The sequence below is a fragment of the Lolium rigidum genome, chromosome 1 (genome assembly GCF_022539505.1).
Source record: "Lolium rigidum isolate FL_2022 chromosome 1, APGP_CSIRO_Lrig_0.1, whole genome shotgun sequence".
In the NCBI taxonomy this organism is placed as follows: Eukaryota; Viridiplantae; Streptophyta; class Magnoliopsida; order Poales; family Poaceae; genus Lolium; species Lolium rigidum.
In genome coordinates this window covers 311839480-311854982 of record NC_061508.1, presented here as the reverse complement: position 1 = coordinate 311854982, position 15503 = coordinate 311839480, and the positions used below count along the sequence as shown (strand labels likewise).

The window sequence follows — 15503 nt, the reverse complement described above, 5'->3', positions numbered from 1 at the left end:
CATGAATGTGTCCGGCCGAAGCAGCGGCAGACAAGATCCCAGAGAGGGCTTCGCCGATGAAGTTGAAGAGCAGTGGGGAGAGGGGATCTCCCTGTCGAACCCCTCTCTTGTTTCGAAAAAATGGCCCTACCTCGTCGTTGATAGAGATAGCAGTTTGCCCCCCAGAGACTAGTTGCAAAATCCTGTGAATGTAGCCTTCGTCAAATCCTTTGCAGCGTAGGACTTCCCCCAAGAAGTCCCAGTTCACCCTGTCATATGCCTTCTTGAAGTCAAGTTTGAGGAGCACCCCACTGTGCTTTCTCTGCTGGATGTCGTGTATGATCTCCATGAGTGCTACCGGACCGTCGAGGATATTTCTGCCCTTGATAAAAGCAGTTTGATTCGGGGATATGATCCTGTGGGCTATAGGGTCAAGCTTGGAGGCGTAAGCTTTGGAGATGATTTTGAATACTACGTTGATCAAGGCAATCGGTCTATACTGCGAGATTTGCTCCGCCCCACGAACTTTCGGAATAAGGGACATGATTCCGAAGTTGAGCCTAGCAATGTCGATGCGCGCCAGCACAAAGTCATTGAGGATGTGCAGGATACCGTGCTTGACCTGGGGCCAGAACCGTTTGAAGAACGCCACAGGGAAGCCATCCGGTCCCGGTGCGGTGTCTGTCTTCATTTCCTTGACTATGGCCTCAAGCTCAGACTCGGAGAAGGTGCACGCCAAACCCACATTTTCCTCCTCTAAGACCCGAGCCACTCCTTCCCAGGAGGATGGCGCCAACCCACACACCCTTGGGGTTGAAGAGCCAAGCAGGTTCCTTTAGAACTCGTAGACGTGTTGTTGAATGAGTTTTGGATCCGTGATTGTTCCATTGTCAGTAATGAGGGCAGAGATATTGCATTTCCTTCCTCTCCCATTGGCTACGGCGTGAAAGTATGCAGTGTTCGCATCGCCCTGCAGAGCCCACCTGACTCTGCCGCGCTGCCTCCAATATTCCTCTTCCACTTTGTATATGTGAAGGAGCTTCTCCTCTAAGTGATATCTTGAGGCCCAGGCATCCTCGTCGAGGCCAGTGGTGTCTGCCAGCACGTCCAGCTGAGCGATCTGGGCCAGCAGAGCGGTTTTTGTTTCCTTGGTATCCCTGCCAAGGTTCTGGCTCCAGCCCCTCAGGAATTGCCTTAACCCAGCAGACATGAAGGTCCACCAGTCAATGATATCACGACCCCCCACCTTGGTCAGCAACCTCTCCCAGGTTAGCTGAACCAATGGAACAAATTCCTGGCGCTCGAACCAGCTGGTCTCGAAGAAGAATCTATTGGAACGCAAGGGGAATCCCTCCCCGGTGTCAAAAACAAGTGGCGTATGATCAGATCCAAGACTAGTCTCCGCGGACAACGAACAGAGCGGAAAAAGGGCTTCGAAAGATGCAGACACAAACACGCGATTAAGGGCGGAGCGGACTGGGTTGAGCTGGTGGCTGGACCAGGTAAATCTCGCTCCCGTGCGCGGAATTTCCCTAAGAGCCCAAGATGCAATGTTGTTGTTGAAAAGATCAATCAGCGTCCAGTTCAGATTAGAGTTGTTGTTATCTTCAGCCGCTCTGATTAAGTTAAAGTCGCCCCCCATGAGAATCGGAATGGTACAACTGGTAATCTTGGCCGAAATCTCGGCCAGGAACCCTGGAACGAGCATGATCAGCAGGGCCGTAGATACCAATCACCTCCAGCTTTCTGTTAGAGGCACCATGGAGAACCGACATACTAAGTAAGAATTGACCCATGTCCATTCTTCCAACTTCGAACATGCTGTCTCTGACTCCCAGCAACATGCCCCCCGATTGACCGTTAGCCGGGAGCCAAGACCAGAAAAACTTATCGCCCACCTCTAAGCTTGCAAGCTCCGCGTCCGTGAAGTCCTGTTTGATGGTTTCTTGCAAGAGGACCAAGTCAATGCGATGTAATCTGAGGTATTCTTTGAGCAAGGTTCGCCTCCCCCGACAGCTGAACCCTCTAATGTTCCAAAGCTGATGATGTTTACAGATGATGAAGTAACAAAGCTGACTGGAGCCTGATGGCTAGCACATATAGCTAACACGATGATTCAGAATCGGACAGTGGCAAACTGATGTCAGTGTGATTCAATTATCTTGACCTGACATCGCCGAATCACATGTAACACTAATCGGTATGACACTTCAAATGCAGGGCTGGAACTGGAAAGAGATGGTGACGTCAGCTAGCAGCTTGTCCGTTGTAGGAGGCTGAGACGGAGACGAGAAGAACACAACCACCGGAGCAAATCATTGGCATATGATCCGCGGTGACCGTCATTGGCATCCGGTACAGCGTCGAACAAAATGTCACACTCCCCCTTCCAATACGTCCAACAAAATCGGTACCGAGTAACGCCCATCGGTGGACAGATGCATAATTACATGTGCAGACGTGGGCCCGTGCAATGCAAACTAGACGTCAAAAAAATGGACTCTATACCAACCGTGTAGTAACAATCTCAGTGTCAACGGACGGTCCAAGAGACGGGCTCATTTCCCGAGATCAGTTTGCCATTTCCGCTAATTATGTAGCTGATTATACTATACTATTACCAAGTGAATCTATTCTAAATGATATCATGAGATAATATCAACAACATTGCTGAAAGGGGAAGCAGTATATACTTTATGGCTGGTTCTCTTACATTTGGGTTAAAATGAATTTTACACCATGAAAGGGTTACAAATGTTCCAACTAAAGTAGTAAAAAAAGAATAAGAAGTATTTTTTTTTTGAAAGCAAAAAGAGTAAGAAGTAAAGGTGCCTCAACATCGAATATCTCAACAGATGTGGCAGCTTCAAGAAGATTTATGGTCCATAACAGGTCAAATTCAACATAGATGCATGCCATGGATTCCATAGCATGTTAAATGCAGTGCAGAGTTGCTTTCCTTCTGGTTGAATCCAAAGCTGATGAATGGATAACAATAAGGAAATCAAATATGGAATTTAAGATCATTGGGCTTAGTAATCAGCCATTTGATGTTTGGTGTTCCAGTGAGTGTTTGTATTTACTCCTAGTGTTAAAAAAACAAACATAGCTGCAGCAACACAAGAGCTCGATACTTCTGCCCTTGTTCTCTTCATTTCTGAAAGTTCCTTACACTATGCGGATTGGGAAAATTAATATTATCACTGTTGTAATAGGAAATGCAGGCGACTGAGATTTCCTTATTACTGCTGGTAATAATACCAGGCGAATAAATGATGGCAAACGATGTTAATGAAGAACATATAAATGTTTCTAAGGTGACTCGTCAAAGAACAACATAAAAGAGAAGGCGACTGAAAAACAAGCAGCTAGAGAACAGGAAGCATATCAATGAATAACTACTATATTAAAGTGTAACAACTTCGATTTTTTATAGAATTTTGAGACCATCTCTGATTTCCGCTGGGTTTTCTATGTGTGTAATTTTGGTGCTCTGTAAGATTTTTGGAGGAAGCTTAGAACTCATATGTCACCGACACCTCTACAATCATTTTGATTCCGTGGTGGGTTGCCTGGACATTTCGGTGGTGTGGCCGTAGCTCAGACGTACTTGGACACAGTCGTGGGGTGGAACTTGATGATCTGCACAAACTATCGGGTTCAAAAATAATGTAGAGGGTGGAACCCACCTGCTTGGCCTCATCCTCACCGCTTTGACCAAACAGGGGAGGACAACAAACTCCCAACGCTTCTCCCTGCCGGCAGAATTCCTCGCACCTCACTCCCCGCTACACGCCTCGGGTACCGCTTCCTTCACCTGCCCCCCCCTCCCCCTCCCCCGAGCCACCGCCTACGGCGAACTCTTCCTGTCCGATTTTGCCCTGGTCGACCTTCTTCGTGGCTGCCGGCAGCGTGAATTGAGTCCTCGACTTCTTTTGCCGTCGCGGCGGCCGCCGAGGCATCCCGGCTTCTCCTCCGAGTGGTATGTTGTGCGCGCGTTCTCCGACTACCAGTGCGGCCATCGCGATTTCTTCCTCCAGTACCGCGTCCAGCTACTCGATCACGGTTACTCCTCCCGGCCGCTCGCGTGTCCGTCTTTACTTTGCCCAGCGTCCACCGCGATTTTGTCCAGGAGGAAGTAGAGGATAGGCGGGGGCTGCCGTCGGTGGAACCAAGACAGGAATAGGCATCGCAACTGCATACTGCCAGCTTGGGAGATAGATCCGGTGGTGATTCCAGTGATGTGGGACGTTCGGTGGCAATCGGCCCATCTCAGCGTCGTGACAGGTTCCAGCTGGAGCAATCATTGCGGTGCTGCTGTCAATGGGCAGCTGGGAGATTCACACTGGCGAAAGACTGAGGTTATTTCATCATGCAACTTAGAGATTTCTGTTAGTTCAGTATTTTGGCGCAAGAAGCAAAGAAATTATGTCTCCCCTTTCCCTCCAGATTTGGTCATAGTTTTTCGATAAAGGGCGCTTTATTACTCGATGTTTCAAGCATTACACCCAGTCTTTTCATAACTAAGATGCACACAGCCGTTTAAGAATCTAATATCCAAACAAAAAAATCGAAAAAATAAATAAAAGGAAAGAGCCAACTAATCTCCAGCTCCATTGGCTTCTATCCTACGGTTATGCAACCACCCATGTTGGGAAATAAAATTCTTGGCCGTATTCTTCAACCGTGTAGACATCTCCATAAATAGATCTTGGTCCTCGAAGCGTTGAAGCGGCGACCATGAACGGAGCATAGTGGTGCACCTGTAGATAACCTGCGTAAAAGAAGAAATTTTGTCATTAAAAACCTTTTCATTTCTACATAGCGAAAGCGATCATAGAACTGCAATCACTCCCACCCGGATAATCGTCTTATACCTGGAATCCATCCTATTTAGCCAATTGCCAAAAACGTTAGCAATACTACGGGATTGGTACATGGTAGAACCTCTCTGAATGGTTGATCATATAGATCTAGCAACCCGACAATTGAAGAAAAAGTGTTTCATTGTCTCATCTTCGTGACAGAACACACATTTTCTTACAACCCTATCAGTTGCGTTTTGCAATGTTATCTTTAGTAAAAATCACACCTCTACGAAGATACCGTGCTCTCTACGAAGATACCGTGCAAATACCTTTGTTTTCAGATGTATCTTCATCTTCCGGATGAGTTTGTTATTCAGAATAGGTTGAGTAGGAATGCAAAAGGCTTTGTACATAGAGCCTACCGAGAATACACCATTCTTGGTAAGACTTCATTGTAATTCATCGGTCCCGGGAGCCAAATGTATTGAATCTAAATCTAACCGCCTAAGCAGTTCGTTCCAAGAAGCTAGTCTACATAAAGGAAGATGAAAAGGCAGGACCCGCAACAGCGGCAAATAACTGCAGGTAAACCATATATATTAATAATGAAAAACACATAAACGATGCCAATGACGCACTTTTATTGGCAACAAAAGGAAATCTTTACAAGGGATGATTTAAACAGACAAGTAAACTTGAACTCTGACACAAAAACAGCCTGCAAAGTTTACAATACTACAGTAGAGTATCTGGTGCTGAAAACAATCTTCGCCGCGGCGCACGCCCTGCTTCTCAGTTGCCTGGCCACTGTCTCTTGCTCAGCTCTGTCCCTTGGAAACAAGCCTCCTGTCCGGGGAGGCCGCGGGACAACTGCATCACAGTTCTCGCATGATGCTTCGCCATCTGTGAGTAGAACAGTTTCCAAGTGTGGGGCATGATCCATCATGGCTCTTACAAATAACATATGTGACTCCAGTAGGGGCCTAAATCCAGCAAATCGGAGTTCTTTCAACCGCCGGTTATTACAGACTGTGAACCCAGACGCTTTCCAAGAAGGTTTCTCCCTCTGAGCACCATAATATCTTACTCTCCTTTCCCCTTCTTGGCATTGATGTTCGTATATCTGTATTCAAGCAACATAAACTAATTATGTAGCTGATTATACTATATATACTATTACCAAGTGAGTCTATTCTACATGTTATCATGAGTTAATATCAACAACATTGCTGAAAGAGGAAGCCATGCGTATACTTCATGGTTGTTTCTCTTACATTTGGGTTCAAATGGATTTTACACCATGAAAGGGTTATGTATGTTCCAACTAAATTCAAAAAGAGGAAGAAGTAAAGGTACCTCAACATCGAATATCTCAACAGATGTAGCAGCTTCAAGGAGATTTATTGTCCATAACAGGTCAAATTCAACATAGATGCCATGGATACACAGTTTCTTTAGCATGTTAAATGCAGTGCAGAGTTGCTTTCCTTCTGGTTGAATCCAAAGCTGATGAATAGACATAAAATAAGGAAAATACCAGAAGCATAAGGATTTGCACGTATAGAGGAAGTGCACATTTGCTAACTAATGAGAACTTTTTGGCATGGTCCTAATCCTAAATCATCTTGTGGTACCTTAAATTTTTGCTAATGAAACTATAATCATATCCACAGCTATCTGCTCCAAACTGAAACATAGTTCGGTGCACGGAAAAACAAGTATCAAATTACCTTTTCTCCTTGGAAGTTTAAGGTTAGGGTATGCAAGTTCGTGGCACCACATAGAACCTGGCTTAAACTAAAGTCTCTGTGATCAATAGTTGCAGGACATAGGAGCAACAATTCCTTAAGAGATGAGACAGAACCAAAACTCAAGGGGGGCTCATGATACAACCAATTCTTGAAATGGAGCCTCTCGAGTTTAGGAAGGCATAGCACCTCAAGTCTTTTCATCCAGGTTACACGGAATTCGAGAATTCTGATATTCGAATTCGGCGCATTTATCTGCCATATCGACCATTTCCCGGCATCACAATTGTCCAGACTAAGATGCTGCAGTTGCTTGGAGCAGTCAAATAAAAGGTGACTTATATCCCACTCGGCAAAGCACACATTTTGTAGATGGAGCCTTGCAAGGCAACGAATCATACTAGGATATTCACTGAAAAACCCCTCCACATCCCGCGCTCGTTGTAGCTTATCCTTGATTTTACAGTATTCCTTCTTGTCAAGAATAGCAAGGTCCAGTTCTTTTACCATCCCATTGTCAATGGCGTCACTAACTAGCAGGCCAATGTCATACTTGTAGTTGTAGTTGACGGTCATGTATAACTTAAGAGATAGTCTCGCGACGGTGTCGTATGTGAGGTGGGGTTGAGCCAAGAAACTCTTAGTGGCTTTGGTGAGGGACGCCATTGCTTGATCCATCTGTTGTGCAACCTCAACATGGTCATCTGGGCAGAGAAAATCCGTAACGTGAAGGTTGAGCTCAGGAAGCAACCAAGGCAAGTTTCTCCACTGCTTTGACAGAGTGCTCGTCCTTGCTGCCGTAGCAAGGTCGACTCTCCCTAAGATGTGCAGTAAAACATCATCAGTGAGCATGGTGAGCCTATCTTTCTCCTCTGCTTTCTGCAACGAGAAAAAAAAAAGATAACTGAGGTATGCGGATAGAAAATCACAATAAAAAAATTAAAAAGAGAAGCCAGGAGGACTTACATGGGCGAGAACATTATTTGACTCAGTGGATGAACCTGGGAATCCTGCCAACAACACAGTGTGCATCTTTATTTTGACTCAATGCCTGGAGTTGAAGACCCAACTAAGGGCTCGTTTGAAAGACCTGCATTTGGCCAGATACGGGTGTAAGTTACAGACCTGTACATAAATTAGGCTTTGCTTGTAAAAGGCGGCTCTTTGGATGGGCGGCTTTGGCCTACATCAAATCCAACGTTTCACCAATTAGGGAATTTACACTGGTTTATTAGACACTCTTATCTTATGCATTGCATCTCGTAGAAAGAAGACAAAAAAACATGGTGGACAATGGGTTATCTCCAACAATTAATTGCATGCTCCTAAAATATGGCATGATTAAACAAATTAGAAAATGTGTAAATAAGAAGAGACATACAGCCGCCGGAGGGGCTGCACAATCAAAGGGAAAATTTCAGAAGGGAGTTGATTCAGCGGAATTACAAGTGAGAAGTTGTGGAGTACAAAGTTTCCAAAGGGGGCCTGAACCTGGGGCGTATCTAGATGGTAAAAACTGGATGTCTAAAACCTCGTACCTTTGGCGAAAACAGGGACACGGTGCTGGGGCGGCAGTGGCGGCAACGCCCGCGAGATGGCCCGGGCGCCCGGCGTCTTCGGCGGCGTGCGAGAAGCGTCGGGCGTCGGCAGCGCGCGAGCCAGAGGTCTCAGGCGTCGGCGGCGAGAGCAGCGGAGATGTCAGCAGCTGCGGTTTGGAGTTCAGTTTTTTCTTTTTGAGACAAAGCTGCGGCAAGGGAGGGCAGTCCGGGGGGTCCTCGCCACCGAGTTGGTCGGTACGTGCGGGACGCCGCACACCCTCCGCGCGAGCTGGGCCGGGCCCAACAGGTAACACCATTTGTTATTTCGTATTTGTTTCTCTTGTTTCTTTTCTGTATTTTTTTTGAAATATTTATGCTTCCAGAAAAAGCAACTAATATTTTTTTAGAAATCTGAACAGTTAGAAATTTTGTAAATTTTGAACAAAAAAGAAAATATCTGGACACTTTTAAAAGTTGAGCAATTTTTAAATTTGGACAAATTACAAAATTGATTTTTTTAAATGAAAAAATTTTAAATTTGAAAACTTTTCAAGTTTGAACATTATTGAAATATGAACATTTTTCGAATTTGAACATTTTTCAAGTTTGAACTTTTTCACATATTTTTTGAATTTGAGAAATTTATAAATTTGAACAATTTTTTAGTTTTGAACAATTTTAATTTGAACAAATTTTATAATAAACATTTTTTAATTTAATTATTTTTGGAATAAACATTTTAAATTTGAACAAAGTTAAAATTGAATTTTTTAAGATTGAACTTTTTCAAATTTGAACATTTTTTAATTTAAGCATTTCCAAAATTTAAACATTTTTAAATTTGAACATTTTAGAAATATTTATGTTTTTTGAATCTGAACAATAAAAGTAATAAAAAAGAAACAGAAAAAAGAACAAAAGAAAAAGAAAACAAAAAACAAAAACAGGAAAAAAAGAAACAGAAAAGAAAAACGAAAAAAGAGAAGCCTGCACCAACTGGGCCGGCCCGTACCAGCGCGGGGTGTGCGGCGCGCGGTACGCACCGACGTGGTCAGTGTATAGGGTTTGCCGGGCAGTCCGGCCCGTCGGCCCCTCAGAGGCGCACGTAAATGGGCCAGGTTTTCATGTCAAAGAATTGAACCTCTACGAAAACGACTCGGTAAGAAAAAGGAGAACTCGACTCGGTCTTGGTTGTCACTTTGGGTGACGCCAGGCTGTCGTCGATCTTGCCCTTTTTTTTGGAAAAGTGCAATCCTTCTCGAAATATGCTTTCGTTCCGTTATATTAATATAGCAATGATAAGGTACAACTGCTATGCATCAATACAATCACGCCCAAGAGAAACCATAAAAAAATAAGATAAAGAAAGTCGAAAAGGTCGGATCGATGAAACGAAGGTGTCCCGTAGCCAAGGTTGGAAAAAGCGATAGGCGTAAGCAACGCGATTGGCATTCGCCTAGTGCTAGCACTCTGAAATGTCACGTACCAAGCAACACCTTCAAGAAGCACAACATTTCGTAGCTTGCATGATTAGCACACCTAGGTCCACTCGAGCAGTTTTCGGTCTGATTAGATGCTTTCCCTGGCTTCGCATTGTGGCCCACATGATTTTTAAAGTAGTTGCAGGCCAGACTCACTAGGAACAGCCAAATCATCTGTTTGTGCGGAATCACCCTCGGCACGACAAAAATTGGCAACGTGGTGTCCTCGCTGAGCCACTGAGGGAGATGGCATGAGCTCATCAGCAATGATTAAATTGTGGCGTGACAAATTCGGTCACCACCCCCTCCCCACGAAATGTCGCCCTTATAGGTGTGGCCACCATTTCCCCCTCTTCGAGCTGCCCCATCGTTCGAAATCAGTGGAGATGGCCGGAGTTTCCTCACCGACTAGGTCCTCCAGCTTGGCGACGGCATGTAGGCTCCTCTATTGATCACAGGTTTGGTGTCCTGCCGGATTCTCCCTCTTCCCCGACCTCGGTCCTAAATGTTATTCCTCTAACTATAAGGAACCTCTGCTCCTTGATGTTGTAACTTAGATATGTAATATTGTGGTAGATGTGTGTAGCTCGTTCGTGGAGGTTGTTTGTAAGTGTACAATTCTTAGAATTGTTCTTGATTGCCTATAGGAGATCATGCATGTTAGCTCCCCGAAGATTATGCTTGTTAGCTCCCAGACCTGTTTGCTCCCTTAGTCAAGAATATTGGCATGTCATGGATGCAGCCTCCCACTATTTTGCATGATCCAGCTATGTATGCACGCAAACATGTAATGGTTTGGGAAGGTTATCTGCCAGAGTTCGTTCTAAACTTACTGGATGGTTGAGCTCATGAAGAATGGGGAAATTTGTATCCACGACTTAAGAGAGAGCAATGTTCAAAAAATTGGCCGAGATTATCATGAATCGGGTGGTAATCGATAAAATTTTGGCATATCGGCTCATTTATCGCCACCACCGATATTTTGGCCGATTTTTGCTGCCAGATAGACGATATTTCGCCCGATTTTCAGTCTGATGGTTGATATTTCAACCGATTTTCATTGAAATTTCGTTGAAATTCGGAACAGCGGTCGATAGTTTTATCCTATAATCTTGTAGAACTGTGCATTAGCTCAACTTTTCCATTTTTATTGATTCAAATGCAATGAATGTAAGGTAATACTTCTACTCAATGCTCCAATATTTTTTACCTGGCATATTATGAAAAAATTAGTGCAGAAAATTAGGATTTATAGAAAAATAAGCCGGCCGAGCGATAAAGTCGATTAATCGGCCGATAAGCGAGTAATATCCGTTTTCAGATCGACCGATAAGTTAACGATTAACGATTTCTTGAACATTGAGAGAGAGCCACATGAAGAAGGTTCTCAATGATGTTCACAACATTCGTATGAGTGGTCATACACTACATTTTTTTTGGTGAATACACTTAGATGCGTGTGTTCTTTCTGAAAATTTTGAGTGGTCATTCATCGAAGAAAGACTTTGTGTAAGAAAGTTATGCTTGTTTCAATGAACACTGTGCAAAATCGATTACAAACCCGAAACATAGACTATTTACCTTCAAACATAGACTCATATTCTACATTCAATATAAATAACATAGCTTTTACAGAGAAATTTGTCATTGAGTGGACCTTAGTACACACAATATAACCTCGAGTTACTTATCCTTTGTACTCGTCGATTTCTAAATACTTAAAAGACACGTCATACTTTCTTCGACCATATTATCTCCCCATTAAGATAACACTGATTTTACCCATGGCGGCATCGACAATCGAAAGGAATTTTCCAGAAACAAAGATAATCAAGACTGAGTTGCGCATCAAGCGGTGAATAATCAAACATCTTGATTGTTTGAATTACATTAAGTTGGCATTATTTGTATGTTTTTAGGTTTTACTTATAATTAAATGTGTTTCATTTTTATTGTATTAAGTGATTGTGTTTTAACAATATATTCCCTCCATTCCTTAGATTAGAGCGTAAAAGTTCAGCACGTTTACTAAGGAGAGCCATGCAACTTAATATTTGACCGGTAGTGTCTCTATTAGGGCATGTATAATGATAGGGAAGACACGCCTTCTCTTGTCAGTCCACATAATCTAGAGAAGACAGTGCGTGTAAGTGATACAATGCATTATCTTTTGTTGTCCGTGGTAACAACAAATGGTAATTAGTTAATTTCATGCAACTAACTAAATGCAGAACGAAACTATCTATGCAGATCAAGAAATAAGATTAGACATATCACATGTTGACACGAGCAGCTTCAGGGCGCACCCTCCTTCGACGACGTGTTCTGGGGAAAGTCCAGCGACGTGCCCTCCTTTGACGGCGTGTTCCAGGGCGAGTCCAGCGGCTCGTCCTCCGTCGACGGCGTGTTCGAGAGCCAGTCCGGTGGCCGCGGTTGCCTTGGGCTATCATCTAGACCTGGCCGCGGTACTTTGCCCGGTCTCCTCCTATCTCGCTCGTGACGTCTCCTCCTCTCCCCCTCTTCCTCGATTGTGTCCTCTCTCTCTCTCTCTCTCGTACATGTTCCTGCATATGGTAATCCGGACTTTTTTGCCCGTCGCCACGAGAAGGCCTCCGCGCTCGCCCTGCACATCATTGTTGCCGCTGCCGCCGGCAGAACCATGCAGGCCCACGTCCTCGTCTAGCACCCCCGAGGCCTCCACCATCGGCAAGCCTGGGAACACTACAGGAATGGACGCATACGCCGACGACCAGCTGCCCTCGGCGTAGCCACGCCTGGCCCTCGGCGTAGGCTACGCCGACTGCAGCCCTCGGCGTATCGCGTCGGCGTTTAGGTCCCTCGGCATAGACAATATTGCCGTCGGCGTAGCACGCTACGCCGACGGTTTGCCGTCGGCATACTAATTTTAAAAATTTGAATTTTCATTTTTCCAAAAAAAAAAACTCAAAAAAAAATTCAAAAAAAAATAATTTTTTTTATATGCCGTCGGCATAGAGTTTTAAATTTTTTCAAATTTTAATTTTTTTATACCATTTTTTCTTTTTTTTTACTTGTTTATCTTTCACCCATACACTTTTTAACTATAAGTACACTTAATCCTAGGTCAAATTACAATCATGGTTAAACTTCCCAGCCGGTCACCCATCCTCACACTACTCCAACCTCAGCACGCTTAACTTCTTGATTCCATTCGGATGAGCTTCCCTTAAATAATTGACATCTAACTGATAATAATAGCATATCAACCCTATTAACCCTTGGACCGTGATGTCACAACTCTTTATTTTTGAATTACAAAAAAATACTTAAGTAAACAACAATGAATATATAAGTAACAATGAATAATAATATTGAATTCAAATAACAATAAAATGATTTTTATTTTTTTTTGTTTTTTCCTATTTAATATGGAATAATTAATATCTTTAAATCGAAAAAACGAAATTCCACAAATAATATGTCTAAATCGATCAGAAAAATGAGAGGAATCTAAATATAACATCCATATCATCATTTGAACCTAAAAATTAGAGTAATCCAAATATGACGTCCAGCTTGCCATCTGGCCAAAACGGCCCCCTCGGGAGATGCGAAATGGCCGTACCGGACGCGCTTGGTGCACCGTTCGCCAACATGCTAAACGGAAAAAAAAATTAGCACATAAAGTGATGTGTTATAAACCTAAAAACATTTTTCGCGAAATTTATTGAGCGACGGAAAGTGTAGCCCTAGTTCAAATCCGGTCAGTTTCCAGCGGATTCGGCGGGACACCGCAAGAAGCCGCAGGGATTTTCAGATAGCTAGCACGCACATATGGCATGTGATATGTGGTGCAGAGGCGGTGTTCTACCACTACGCGGAGGTCTCGCGCAATACTAAAATACGCCTCATGTAGCTGCTTCACAAAAAAAACTCGTTTTGGCACCCCGAAAATGAAAAAACCATCGCCCATGGGTCGGATTGGAAATCCGCTCCCGGGGCCATGCCTTCCTTCCCAGGGACCACACATGTGCCAAATATGGCCTCGTTCCGACAAACTATGCGGTGTCACAGGCCGTTTCCTACTCATTTGCCCTAAAAGCCATAGAACTCCGGACGTGATAGCTCTGTTTGTGAAGGGTTTTCCAAAATAATTGCCGTATTCTAATTCCAATTTTTGGAGTGGTTACTAGGACACATAAAATGACGCCATGCGGCTCCAAGGGATTTTCTAACTTAGTTAAAATTGCCATCCGGCCAAAACGGCCCCCCACGGAGATGTGGTATGGCCGTACCGAGCGCGCTGGAGCACCCGTTCACCATCGCGCTAAACGGAAAAAATTTAGCACATAAAGTGATGAGTTGTAGACCTAAAAACATTTTTCCCGGAATTTATTGAGCCACAGAAAGTGTACCCCTAGTTCAAATCCGGTCACTTTCCAGCGGATTCAGCGGGACACAACAGGAAGCCACAGGGATTCCCAGATAGCTAGCACGCACATATGGCATGTGATATGTGGTGCGGAGGCGGTGTCCTACTACTACACGGAGGTCTCGCGCAATACAAAAATACGCCCCATGTAGCTGCTTCACAAAAAAACCCGTTTTGGCACCCCGAAAATGAAAAAACCATCGGCCATGGGTCGGATTGGAAATCCGCTTCCGGGGCATTGCTTCCGCACGTGCCAAATATGGCCTCATTCCGACAAACTATGCAGTGTCACGGACCGTTTCCTACTCGTTTCCCCTAAAAGTCATAGAACTCCGGACTTGATAGCCCTGTTTGTGAAGGGTGTTCCAAAATAACCGCCGTATCCCAATTCCGTCTTTTGGAGTGGTTACTAGGACACATAAAATGACGCTATGCGGCTCCGCGGGATTTTCTGACTTTGTTTAAATCGCCATCTGGCCAAAAAAGGAACCCGATGACACGATGACATATAAGAAAGTGTTTGAATTTTTACTATATTAACATGATATACGTGATTTAAATATGCATGATTTTGACATAAACGGATAGAGAATGTTTTTCTGAACATTTTGATACCTTATACGCATTTTTCTGACATCATATGAATTAGTTATGATTTTTACAAAATTAGACAAATTTGAAAAATAGTCTACGCCGAGGGTGGCCGTCGGCATAGCCCTGTCTACGCCTAGGGCCAAATATATGCCCAGGGCTGCCCTCGGCGTAGACTTCGCTACGCCGACAGCCACGATACGCCGAGGGTCAGATGGCTGGCTGGCCGTGCCGGGGCTTACGCCGACGGCCCCGATAAAAAGCCCTCGGCGTACGTGGTGGCCGTCGGCGTAGCCGGCCATTCCTGTAGTGGAAGGCCGGCGCCGGAAGCATGCAAACGCCACCGTGCGCGCACAGCACCACGGGAATGCTGGCGCGGCCGTACAGAAGCACGCGAACGTGGCCATGAACGCCACCACGGAAAAATTATCGATAGTTCATCTTCATTGATCATACATACATAGCGAGATCCTACATTGCGATCCTATCTAATCGTCAAGAATGACGAATGGCACGAACGGCCCCCTGGAGGCAGCCTCCCGCGCCTCGAATTCCCTGATGGCGGCGATGGCCGCCGCCTCCTCCTCTGCCTCCGCCCGAGCCTTCTCGGCGGCACCTCGGATGCGGCCACCGCCTCGGATGCGACCATCGCCTGCAGGAACGCCGTATCCTCCTCTGCCTCCTCCGCTTCCTCCTCGCCGGCTCGCGGATCGCCTCCGCTTCCTCCGCCGCTGGTGCTGTCGATGCGTGCCGCCCATGTCGCCTTCGCCGCGCGGTCACGCTCCCACTCGGCGCGCCATTTCTCGAAGTCGCTGCCGCTCATCGGATTGAGCGACTGATCTTCTTTGTACCACCGCCCACCCGCGGCGAACTCACGCAGCGACAGCGGCACGTTCAGCGCGCCGACGTACCGGCACGCCGCACGGCGACTCCCCGCGGCGGAGCGC

General features: G+C 45.1%; 1 protein-coding gene across 1 annotated transcript; it reads right to left on the bottom strand.

Annotated features, from left to right (window-relative positions):
• Positions 1–6508: 6508 nt before the first annotated feature.
• On the bottom strand, positions 6509–7597 carry LOC124684153 (F-box/FBD/LRR-repeat protein At5g56420-like). The gene is made up of 2 exons (XM_047218534.1): positions 7502–7597; positions 6509–7414 (listed from the first exon to the last, which is right to left on the bottom strand). The coding sequence occupies exons 1-2, from the start codon at positions 7565–7567 to the stop codon at positions 6509–6511; spliced, it is 972 nt and encodes a 323-aa protein (XP_047074490.1). The 5' UTR covers positions 7568–7597.
• Positions 7598–15503: the final 7906 nt, after the last annotated feature.